This window comes from Cyprinus carpio, chromosome B19 (assembly GCF_018340385.1).
Source record: "Cyprinus carpio isolate SPL01 chromosome B19, ASM1834038v1, whole genome shotgun sequence".
Classification (NCBI taxonomy): Eukaryota; Metazoa; Chordata; class Actinopteri; order Cypriniformes; family Cyprinidae; genus Cyprinus; species Cyprinus carpio.
The window spans coordinates 7,818,340-7,831,335 of NC_056615.1; the positions used below are offsets into that span (position 1 = coordinate 7,818,340).

Here is a 12,996-nt window from a genome sequence, read left to right on the forward strand (position 1 = left end):
AAAATATATATATATATTTAAGCTATTACAGTTTTCTATACGTTTTTGTTCAGATGCTGATTTCTCTTTACAGTGAAGCACAGAGTATTTGCCATTCAATGACACATCTCAAGGTGGAATGTACCTCTTTCTCGAGTGTCTTATTATGAAAGAACAGAGATATCCTCTGAATGTCCTCTGACTTCAGCCACTGTCTGGTGGAAAGAAAGCATAAATTAAGTCATTTGTAACAATTAAATATCATTGTCACAATGAATCCCTATTATAACAACTTTTTGGGTGACACTGATGCAGGAATAGCTCTGAAAGTGAAAAACTGTCTAATGTAGTGTTGTATTTTTTGTATTTAATATAAATAAAAACTTTTTTTATTTAATTATTTAATATTCTATAAATTATTATATTTGTTTTATTAATTAATTAATGAATTGCATATTTTGTTTTTATTTTACTAAATACATTTTAAATTAAAATTAAATAAATATAAAATAAATATGATATAAATATATATATATATATATATATATATATATATATATATATATATGAAAATAAATATATAAATAAATAAAATAATATAAATTTTTTTCAAAATCAAAAAACTTTCAGTTTTCTTGCTGATTTAAATAAGATTTTGAATCCCATTGCGAGGTCATACTTGATCCTTGCTAACATTTAGCTATGTAGCAATTCATGAATTACTCAATATGGATAGGACACGAAGCATTATGTATGCTTACTTTTGTGAGTTAATTCCATCAATAATGCGAATGATTCTTTCATTCAACTCCTCTTCAAATCTCTTTTTCTGTGATTTTGTTCTGAAAGGGAGGGAAAAAGAGGGAGAGAGACTTTAAACAACCATGGAAATGGAAATGAGGTCAGTGTGAATGTTCTGCAAGGTTATTCACTTGAATTTTGATTTTTGCTTTTTTTGTGTGTTATATAAAACAATAAACAGTCAAAAAACAGACCTTTCAGACCTTTGCTGAAAGCTGCACTGCCCTAATGGCACATCCTGTAAGAAAAAAAAAATTACAAATGTAATTAATAGAGCACTATTAAGTACTTACTCAAGTACAAACTAGTCCTGATGACAGTAATCACCCTTTAAATCTTCCATTAGAATGACTGTATTTTTTGCGTGTGTGCTCAGGTTGACTCACGTGTGTGTTGATCTTGCCGTTCTCATTGGTCATGCTGTCTCGATGGTGGAGGTTAGCAAACGGTTTGGCTGCTCCCCAGGACTCGAGGTACTGCGTCATACGGACAGATGCTCTCATCTTGGCCCCATCCAGAGTGGGACGAAGCCGTGTAGGTTGTGGGGGACTCCATTTTTCTGCCTAAGCATGAAGTACAAACACAGCATGAAGTACGAGTCTAAATGGATATAACAGCACACAAATCCCAAAAATCGAACAAGAATATACAGCTACTGAAGTGGTGGGTCACAGATGTGTTTTATAATACATTCTTGATTCAAGTGTATTACGTGATCTGATACTGATATAAGATATTTCTGTGTACTTTGGGATCCTAAACAATTTTGGTACTGTGTCAAGTCACTACTTGATGTCCAATATAATATCTGGGTCCTGAAGCAAAACCACTTCCAAAGCCACTGGCGTACAGGACTGGATTTCTATCATGATTTTAGAACCAACTGTAAAAGATCTTAATGGAATCAAACACAAGCATTCCAAGAATCTGATAAAAATTAAATAATTTCCGAAAATGGATTAATTGATCAACTGGATTAATTGATAAAGTATAACTGATATAGACTTATGTTTAAAAAAAAATTAATAATAATATAAAATAAATTAATTTTTACATTAAATTAATTTGAAATAAAAATTAAATTAAATTTGAGAGAAAATAGTGTATTGTATTCACACTTCTTATATATAAATAGGCTTTTATACATGAAAATATATAAAATGTGGGGCTTCTTAAAATACATATTCATTCATGTAAAAAGCTGCATTACACATGAATTGATATGTATTGTAGGAAAGGGGTTTATCATATTTAAGGGTGCTTCAGCTTGACACCAAACGATAGAAAACCCTTGCTACAGTATAGTATAGAAAGATAACAGTGGCTCCCTCAAATCTGTATGGTCTACTTTACAGCAACTTGACTCGATGACAGTCGTTCATTAGAATAAAACAAAAAATGCAAAAAATCATCAACAAAACAACAACAGGGTGTTAAAAGAAAAGAGTACAACTAAACAAACAAGCAAAAGCCCTCCAAACTCAAATGCAGTTTATCATAATGGCAGTGTGGAGGGAGTGGGTGTGCAGTGGGCTGTTATGATAAAAGTGCCGAAAGGCTCAAACTGAACAGAAATAAATGTATGAGTCTCTTATGAGAAGGATTTGTTGCTTTTGTTACCTCGGGCAAAGCAAATGCATTGTTGAAAAGTAAATAAGGCACAGGATAAATAAAAGAATAGGCGTTGTTATTTGAATTTATGGTGCCAGGCATTATGATATCTGGGGGCTGAAAATCCCACAGACATCTGAATGGACGATGTTCGGGAATCTTCTGGGTCTTGATGCCCGTTTCCTTGAACTTGTGTTTTGACATACACTTTCCCTAGGGTTGTCAAATATGACCACAAAGTCACGTTTGTGTAACTGCACAGTCTAAATAGTGTAATTATGCTAATTAGTGCTCAAGGTGAATTGAATGCAATGCTAATTTGAAAAGCTCAAGTTGCGTAACTAGATACATTATGACATGATTTATTAACTATAATACAGCAGGTGTTGGTTCGGCTATGATTAATACTAATTTTCTGTGTAATAAACAGACATTTTTGTTATTTATAATTATGTTGCTTATTTAAAAAATAGTTTTATTGTTTCCACAATAATTATTATCATAGCTGATGTTTGTTATATACTCCTAACATGATTTAGGCCAGTATGAAACCTCTAGCAAACACACAGCAACACTGTTTTCTTCCAAGAATGTAAATGTCTAGTTATTTATAAACGTGAAAGCTGGACTGCGTCACTTTTTACCTTCGGGTTGATGACTAGGTACGTGATGATGCCGTGCTCTTTCAGGTAAGAATCTCTGCTTTGTCCGTTGCCTGGCTCGACTTGATATGCTCCTTTCAAATGTTCCAGTGTCACAGAAGAGATGTGAACCCGTCTGGAGAGGAGCACACAACTATTACAGGCTGGCGAATGAAAGAACACTTCACAAAAACAGGTGCATTATGTGAGTATTTCACAAATGTTCCAATGCCCGCAGAGACAATAGAGTCGAGATATGAAAAATGAATGTAGTGCTTTGCGTTTCTGTTATTTTTTGGGTTATTCAACGAACACTCATTAGTAGCACAAAAGCACATTCACTGTGCTCTCAACAGAGCATTTCTATTAACGTCAAGAACCCTCGATGAGCATAATAGCACTTGTGGCAAATATATGTGAAAATCATAAAGTGGGGAAAAACAAAAGTCATATGTTGATAAAAAAAGTCATAGGTACAATCTTACCCAGGTACACCCCACACGAAACCCCCGCCCGGGTCCATTCCATGAATTGGCGTAGGGTGACGTCATGTGACCAAACATCATACTGCCATTTCTGGAGGCCGATCACACCGCAGAGAACATTCCCAGAGTGCACTCCAACACGCATGTTAATGTCAACTCCGGTAGCATCTCTCACCTTCCTGAAATAACAAGTTAATTTGCTCATTGTTTAACATTTTAGACATTAAAAAAAAAAAAAAAAAATTCACATTATTTGCAGCTATATAATTGAATATGTGTTTATGTAACTCATTATGACAAATTTGGTTAATTAATCATTATAGTATTATTTAATCAGAATGTAATTAATTACAAATTAAACAACAAGTCAAAATTAAAAATTAAAAAAAATAAAAATAAAATTAAAAAAAAAATATAAAAAATACTTAAAAAGTATTTTTTATTACAAAGTTTTGAAAGAAATGTATGTGAAGGCACAATTAATATTTGTCTATTAAACTAATTTTAAACATAAACCTTTAGATTGAAAGTTTTTTTTATTTTTCAAATAATAAGAAACAAGTTTGGGTACTCTTGATTTTATACTACTATTAAATGTAAATAAGGCAAGTTTTCTTCCAGTCTCATGAAAGATATTTATTTTACAGCATGTACACACTTCAGGCTCTCCCTCCATCCTTTGAAATGACTGAAACAGCACCATATTTCACTGACATAACTCGGCTTGACACCAAAAATATTTCTTGCAAAGTAAATATCAGAAGGTGCCAGGATTGCAGCAGTACGTGTTGGTTTATGAGGGAGTGTGTCTGGTGCCTGTGTATATATTCATTCAGCACACAGAACGTATCATCTTGTGTTTCAGATAAGCCAGTTTGAATGTTACCATGTCCCTGCTGCACAAAACAGTCTAGACCAGCACAAGTTTTTTTATGCAGGATGGATTAAGCTAGTTTTGGTGCTACTCTAGTTTGTGGACCAGTTTTAAATTGCTTAAAACTGATGCTGGTGCTGCTTCAAAACAAAACAAAACAAAACAAAACAAAACAAAACAAAACAAAACAAAACAAAACAAAACAAAACAAAACAAAACAAAACAAAACAAAACAAAACAAAACAAAAAGCATCCAATGGTGCTCCCTCAAAACAAACAAACAACAACAAAAAACAGCCACTGGTGCTCCCACAAAAAAAAACAAAACAAAAAACAGCCACTGGTGCTCCCAAAAAAAAAAACAAAAACCAGCCACTGGTGCTCCCTCAAAACAAAACAAAAACAGCCACTGGTGCTCCCTCAAAACAAAACAAAAACAGCCACTGGTGCTCCCTCAAAAAACAAAAAAACAAAACAAAATAAAAAGCATCCAATGGTGATCCCTCAAAACAAACAAACAACAACAAAAAACAGCCACTGGTGCTCCCACAAAAAAACAAAAAAACAAAACAAAATAAAAAGCAGCCAATGGTGCTCCCTCAAAACAAACAAACAGACAAACAACAACAACAAAAACAGCCACTGGTGCTCTCTCAAAACAAAACAAAAACAGCCACTGGTGCTCCCTCAAAAAACAAAAAAACAAAACAAAATAAAAAAGCATCCAATGGTGATCCCTCAAACCAAAAAAAAAACAAAAAAAAAACAAAAAACAAACAAAGCACAAAAACTGAAACAAAACACAATACAAAACGGAAGCAAAACCAATACAAAACACAAACAAACAAAACTCAAAAAACAAAAACAAAACAAAACAAAAAACAAAACAAAACTGAGCATCCAATGGTGCTCCCTCAAAAAACAAAACAAACAAACAACAACAAAAAACAGCCACTGGTGCTCCCACAAAACAAAACAAAACAAAACAAAACAAAACAAAACAAAACAAAACAAAACAAAACAAAACAAAACAAAACAAAACAAAACAAAACAAAACAAAACAGTGCTGCCTCAAAGAAAGAAAAAAGAAAAAAAGGAAAAAAAAGGTACATGGTACCCCTGGAGGTGTGTTTAGTTTAGATCATTTCAGTGTATCTGTCACACACCACTCTTATTACTAGGAGCCCCTCAACCTGAGCTATGTCATGTTGGAAAATACACTAGAGGGTTCTCAATTACCCCCCTAAAATGGATTTGTGTGTGTGTAAAAGATTGTAGTAGTGTAATGTAAAGCAAATGTGTGGCAAAAGAGCGGAAGAATGAAGAATGGGTGAGGAATCGTGAAAGGGATTGGAAAAAGGGGCTGCACTTTGAGATGAAGAAAAAGACGAAAAGGAGAATGTGTGGGTTTCAACAACATCACACATCTGAGCCTCTTAAGTACGAGGGTTATTTCAGCCTCTGAGAGTAGTGCTTGAAAAGACAGACACCATGGGAAAAAAAGACATAGAAATGGTCTTTTGTAGATGATGAAAGGGCATAATGTGACAAACAGCTCATGTGTAGTGGTTTTAAGCAGATATAACTCTAGAGGTCTTTTTGTTCTAGTGAAGAAATGGAAAATGGATAATGTACAATCAGCTGGTCATTATCTCAAAATAAATCCTGATAGGCACTGGCTTATGGGACGCCCAGCAGGTGTTCCGCAGGCTGGCAACCGTTCGGCATTGTAAGCCAGTTATATTTAGGTTAAAATTGCCTATTAAGACTGAATTTTACACCGTGTTTGCACAGACATTTAAACTACCACAGCTATGTAGGAAACTGAAATTTCCTGTGACAAAGGTCAATTATACAGTTTAGTGGTTATTATGCAAACATATTTTAGTGCAGATTGCAGTGATGGACTAATTATAATCTAGTTTGAGAAAGACAGCGTGCTCTTTTACTTGATGGCCTCACACATGTCCAGCCCCATCTTCACACAGTCCTTGGCATGATCAGTCAGAGGGTCCGGCAGCCCTGACACACAGTAATAGCAGTCGCCCAGGATCTTGATCCTCATGCAGTCATTATCCTGCATCAAACAAACCATCAAGACAGCAGGTATAGTATTAATATCATATCAGTGTGAAAGTATGTCAGAGACTGGGTCTAGTTGTCACTATATCTCATGCCTGTTAGGACATATGATACCTTGGCTATCTGGTCAAATTTTCCGAAGAGCTCATTGAGCATGTAGACCAGTTCTCCAGGCGAACAGTCACTGGCCAGACGCGTGAATCCAACAATGTCTGCATACAGAATGCTGTGGAAAATATTAAAATGTTTAAGAAAAGGAGAGTTATGCAAACTCGTAAAGAGTATGAAATGATGCTTTTGCACTGCAATTAATGCACACCTCGCAAATAATTATTTTCTGAATAAGCTTTTTTTTTCCAGTACTGAAACATCTGTAAAAAGACAGCCCTGCTGATATTTAGACCAACAGCATGATTTTGTGATACTGCACTTATACAACAGTTCCACAAACTAAAAATGTAGTTGCATTTTAGTATAATACTGAGAGCTATTTTGTCCATTATTCTCAGCCAAAGGAAATGGTTGTAAACAAAGCCACAGGAGAATCAGCTCTTGCATCTCTGAGCAGCACTCAGTAGTGGAGTTACTGAATTAATCATTGACTTGAGTGAAAGATTCAATGACTCACAATCACTTCTTTAGCTCCTGAATGAATCTATATTTTTGAATGATTTGGACGAGTAAATGATTCAACGACTCACTCATAGGAGAAACTTGTTTAGTTCCCCAATAAATCTGTGTTTTTGAATGAAATGGATAAGTAAATTATTCAATGGCTCACCCTTAAAGAGAGAAACTTGTTTTATTTATGAATGAATCTGTGTTTCTCAATGAATTGTTGAGTGAATTATTTAATGGCTTACACATAAAAAGAGGAACTTGTTTAATTCCTGAATGAATATGTATTTTTCCAACACCTTCTCACTCCAAACTTTTTGGTCAGGACCCTTTGGCGTAACTTTTTAACGCATAGGGTACCCCTTTAGCATATTTTTTCAATGTACAGGGTTCTCTTGCTTTAAATAAGAAACCTTTGGCATCAATATGCAGATGCGAAATGCATGAGAATTTTATCGTTATGATAAATTTATATATTGGGTAATAATTTTGCTATCATATGTTGGTATATGTGTGATTTTCAATTTAAACAGTCACAACAATTTTAATTACATTACATTTTTGAGCATGTAACCCAACCCCTACCCTCCCTAAACCTAACCATCTGTCAATATAAAGCACAGGATATAAAAGGCAGTTACAACTAAAGTCAATTTTTTTTCAAGAAGTATTAATAATCCACGTCTTTCGAGGCAAAACAATCAATTTGTGAGAGGAACAGAAACGATCACCATCTCCATCTCCATCTCTCTATTCTTCGCTTAAAGATATTGTATGGCTTTAGAAGACTCGGAATGCTTGTTTGTTATAATCTTATACTGCTTTTTTTGGTCAGTTTTTGCAATAAATACCTGTGACTGTACTTTTATTTGCCTGTTACGTGTTTTATATTGTTGAGAAATGGGTAGGTTTAGGGTAGAGGTGGGGTTAGGTGCTCAAAAATATCTATGAAACTATAAGTGTTTATAAAATGATTTCTATTTTTACGAATGCATGCAAAGAATTAAATGTGTCTTGATATGACACATAAGGCATACAACTGAAAGCAACAGAGTCAAGCATCAATATGTGACAAGATGGGAGAGAGAACAAGTTGGCTTTTCAATGAATTGTTGGGTGACTTATTCAATGACTCACTCATAAAAAGAGTAACTTGTTTCATTCCTGTAAGAGTAACTTATTTTTCTTCTGAATGAATCTGTGTTTTTCAGTGAATTGGAACTGAAATGATGACGAAATGATTCAATGAAATGAAATGATTCAATGACAAAGTCACTGACTTGTCGCCACCTACAGGTGTATCAATGTAAAATTAACTAAAAATCCCCACCACTAACAGACTGGCTGTCTGCTTGGAACAAACACAGACAAACAAAGTGATACAAACTGTTAAAAGTGCTCTTGGAATGCTGCTCAGTTGATCAAATTTGAGGACCAGAACTGTTGAATAAATAAAAATCATTTCTATGGTAATTGACATTATGCCACAAATGCTATCCAACTTAACTTTTACTGAACCTGAAATGCGCCTCTAATACTGCCAATATCCTTCAGTAACATTAATGACATGAGTGCACGGCCTGCCCTGGAAGATGCTCTGTGAAATCCATTATGAATTAGAGATACAGAACATTATGTAGATGCCAAGAAAATATTCTTCGCTTTTTCCTTCAGTCAGAGTTACACTGAGAACAAGCAGAGCAACAACCAACCTCACAGATCAAAAGATATTGAAGTAGAAAGCAAAATTGCTTCCAAAACAGAAAACTACTTGTTCTTCAATGCAATGAACAAAATTAAATTTTGTTTTGATGAAGAGCCTCTGCAACAGTTTGCCCTATTTAGCTGAAGATTGTGTTTGTTTTTACTTTTTTTTAATAGAAGCATACAAAGGTGTCTAGGTACTTTCAAAAGAGAGCTACTTATATCTAGGTTGACGAATAGCTTGTTTTTTGTGTGCAGACAGAAGGAGGGCAGGATGGTTTGACAGGATCTATTGAGGCTATGACAGCTCGGCGGAGAGCAGGTGCTGTGTATAGGATATGTATATATTTCCTAGGCTGCCTAAAATAAATCAGCTGAGCCCACGGATATGCTAGTATGTGTGTCACAAGTCCTACCTTACATTGGTGTGTCTCTGTACATAGAGGTTGTGAAAGTTGTTGGTGTTTTCCGCCTGGCCGAAGTTAGGCCCCTTCAGTCTCTGAATGATCTCTGCCTTCATCACCCTCGCAATGTGGGCGGGCAACAGGGACAGCAAAAGACGCTCCTATTGGTTCAAAAGAGAGGGGGGCGGAAGTAGTAAGCAGCAAGAACTGTTTACAACAATTATATTAAAAATCATTATTAATTATTGTGTACCAAATTTAGCATGTGAATGATTTCTGAAGGATCTTGTGACACTGAAGACTGGAGTAATGATGCTGAAAATTCAGCTTTGCATCACAGGAATAAATTATACTTTAAAGTATATTAAAATAGAAACTCTTATTTTAAATTGCAATAATATTTCACAAAATAACAGTTTTTTTCTGTATTTTTGATCAATATATATATATATATATATATATATATATATATATATATATATAATATATATATATATATATATAATTATTTTTTTTTGTTTTTCACAAATGATGGATGGCTGGTAGAATGACAGACAGAACATAAGAGAAAAATAACTGAGGTAGATGAACAGATTGAATCATAGCAGTGTAACTAACAGATGTCTCTTGCCACTAATGAACTAAAAGAAATAATATATTCTAAAAAAAACATTTGTGATTCTGTCAAAGAACATATGTAGACATTATTTGCTCAGATGCTGTTCTGAATTTAAACAGCTGAAATCTATTAAACTTTATGCGCTGTATCTTTTTTTAACCATGTTAATGCTAGAGATCTTATCTACCAGGCTGATTAAATTACCAATATTTGGCTTTTTTAATATATTTTTGGCATCAGTAGAGAACTGTGCACAGTTGGTTGATTAACAGAAGTGGTCAGCATGGTCAATGAAAAATGTTTGGTTATTTGAATTGTGAATAAATTTTATACTTAATCAGTCATCAGCCACCCTGTTCTTTAGATATCCCATTGGCTTTGACCATGTAAAAACCCATATTGGTCAACCACTAATTAAGTCCATTTTCAACCTGGGGTTAAGTAATGCATCACACTTGAATGAGGGTTTGCAAAGGGTTACAGAGAACAAACAACTCAAAGAAAACTATGAACAATGTGAAATATGGAACAGGGTTGTGTTTGAGGTTTGAAAAGCCCATTCATTTCTCTTTTTATTATCCCGTCACTTTTCCCCGTTGCCTTTGTTTTCCTCTCAGAGACCACCCTGCTTAATGAAGGTCAAATAAAAGAAAACAAAATAATGGGGTGTGTGCCATGTGCTGATTGCAACTGCAGGAAAAGAAGAGAAATTATATATACTGTACAGTTTTTACCATTGTACTCAGAAGAAGATGTGAGTGCTTTTAAATAACAGTCCATTAATGTATTATTATTAAAAATTAGACAAATCAAAGGAGGTTGTGCACTCAAATGGGTGCATGTGCTGTGGTCTGACAGAATGATTGCTAAAGGAACTGATGTCATTAGTCCATCTTGTGGTCCTTTGTCTAGAGTATAAATGGGCATGATGGTTGCTCTGTTAAAGTGCAGAAATATTAATTTGCTAAATTCGATGTTCTGTTTGGACATCTTATCCAATCGTAAGTCATAAAATATTACCAAAACCACACTGATTCGAGCAGACTAAGTGGTCGTTAAAAAAATAGTGACACTTGTGGTCTTCAGTCAAAAATGACTGACCATAGGAAATGAATGGGAAATCGACAAAAACACAATGCAGAAAAAAAAGTACACAGCAATGACAGGGAGATTCCATTTAAGTAGTGGGTCGATCGCCGAAACGAGGGAGACCTCCCTGATATTAGGCACTGTTTTTAAATTACAGCGCATGCGAAACCGCATAAAGCAAATACTCGAAAAGTGTTTCTGCCACGATTTATAAGTGATAAACAGCGCAAATCACATCCATTCAGATGTGACACAGAATTGTTATACAGTCATGTGATGTGAGAACATTAAGGGTTATGTAGTGATGCTGGCTGGAAACAGACACAACAATGAGGTACAATGGAAAACGCCAATAGGCTTGTCAATTCAGCAAGATATTAACACTGTACAAATAGCCTTTGTGTTATTGTAATTACATATTGGGGAATATTTTAATTTTACAGAAGGTGTTTTATAGTTTCTTCATGTGTAGGGTTTTTTTACTAAAAATTGTACAGTTTATTATCACTTATTTATTTTAAAAACCATATAACCATGGTATAGGTAATGAGGACCATGGTTTTACTTCTTGTGACCACCATCCTACTAATATTAGTCAGCTAAACTCTGGATTCTAAACTAATTTTTAGATGTTAGGTTCTGATGAATTTTAATTTAAATAAAATATTAATTCAATAAGGGCCTGATTAAAGATAAATATCAGTGTCTTATATAAATTAGGTGTTTATTATTGACACATAATGAAGTTCTTAAATGAGATTCACCCAAAAATGAAAAATTGTCATCATTTACTTAAAATCATGTCATTTCAAACCTGTATGAATTTCTTTCTTCTGTGGAACATCATTTGAGAAAATCAAGAAATTGTTGTCTATACAGTAGAAATCAAGGGTAACCAAAATGGTTTGGTAACAGTCTACAAAATCTTCTTTTGTGTTCAACAGAAGAAAGTCGTTTGTAACAACATGAGGGTGAGGAAATGATGACTAGAATTTATTAGCAGTAACTTTCCAGCAGTCTAGCTCAAAATCAATGCTTTACTGTCAAGTGTCTTTCCATACTTGATAAAAATGCATTATTAAGTTTGTTGCAATTGTCATGAATTCAGTAATATCTATCAGTATTCGTTTCTGTCCTGTTTTATGTATTAATTTTTTTACTCCAATTGAAGGCCCTACAACCCATCAAAACATTCAAGGGGGGATTTGTGGGCCACGGTGTCACTTCCATAAAAGTGGACCAATCAGAAGACCACAGAGGTGGGCAAGCATTGTGAGCTTTTGTTCACAGTAGCAAGTCTGCATGGCAATTCTTTCATTTGATGGCAACATTTTTGCACTGCGCTTTAAAAGAAAAAAAAAAAAAACCTTCCTGGGTGCTGCATCTTGCGTTTTTTGGATGAAAAGATTCGTTTTGAGTGAATGCCCCCTTAGGGTGTTACTAGTTGATTGCTTCCTGATCAAAGTCAAAAGAGCCCACCTTCAAGTCTCTATGATATCTTGATTTAGAGGTTTTCAGCCCACAAAATATTTCAGAGACAAAAAAAGAGTTTTCTAATTCATATTTTAAAAACACACTCTCAGAAAAAAAGGGTACAGAACTCACCCTTTCAATACTTTAGGGACTAACATGTACTTTTTAAATAGCAATATGTCCCTTAAAGCACCATTATGTACCAATTGGGGGGGGGGGGGGGGGGGGGGGGGGGGGGGTTGTCGGGGGGAGTACAAAGATGTATCTTTTCACTTTTGTACCTTTTTTCTGAGTGTAGGCTGTCAAAAAAATATGTTAATTTGAGATTTTTTTTTTTTACATTCACCAAATTTTATTAATCAAAAAACAAATAATTAATAAATTTAGGGTTGATGCAATTTTTTATTTTTCTTTATAGAAATGAATACATTTATTTAACAAGGACACGTTGAACTGATTGAAATTGACAGTAAAGACATTTATAATTTTGCAAATGATTTTCTAAGATTTTTATTTCAAATAAATGCTGTTCTTTTGAGCTTTCCGTTCAGCAAGAAATCCTGAAAAATGCAAATGCTAAACTGGTTTCCAAAACATATTAATCAGCACAACTGTT

At 34.3% G+C, this 12,996-nt stretch overlaps 1 protein-coding gene across 1 annotated transcript in view; it reads right to left on the bottom strand.

Moving 5' to 3' along the window:
- Positions 1-12,996, bottom strand: part of adcy2b (adenylate cyclase 2b (brain)) — a 62,229-nt gene that overhangs the window by 15,846 nt on the left and 33,387 nt on the right. The window contains 10 exon segments of the mRNA XM_042744868.1: positions 125-194; positions 741-821; positions 975-1,018; positions 1,167-1,343; positions 3,036-3,168; positions 3,518-3,528; positions 3,531-3,696; positions 6,341-6,468; positions 6,588-6,699; positions 9,212-9,360. Coding sequence (XP_042600802.1) covers positions 125-194; positions 741-821; positions 975-1,018; positions 1,167-1,343; positions 3,036-3,168; positions 3,518-3,528; positions 3,531-3,696; positions 6,341-6,468; positions 6,588-6,699; positions 9,212-9,360 — 1,071 coding nt within the window.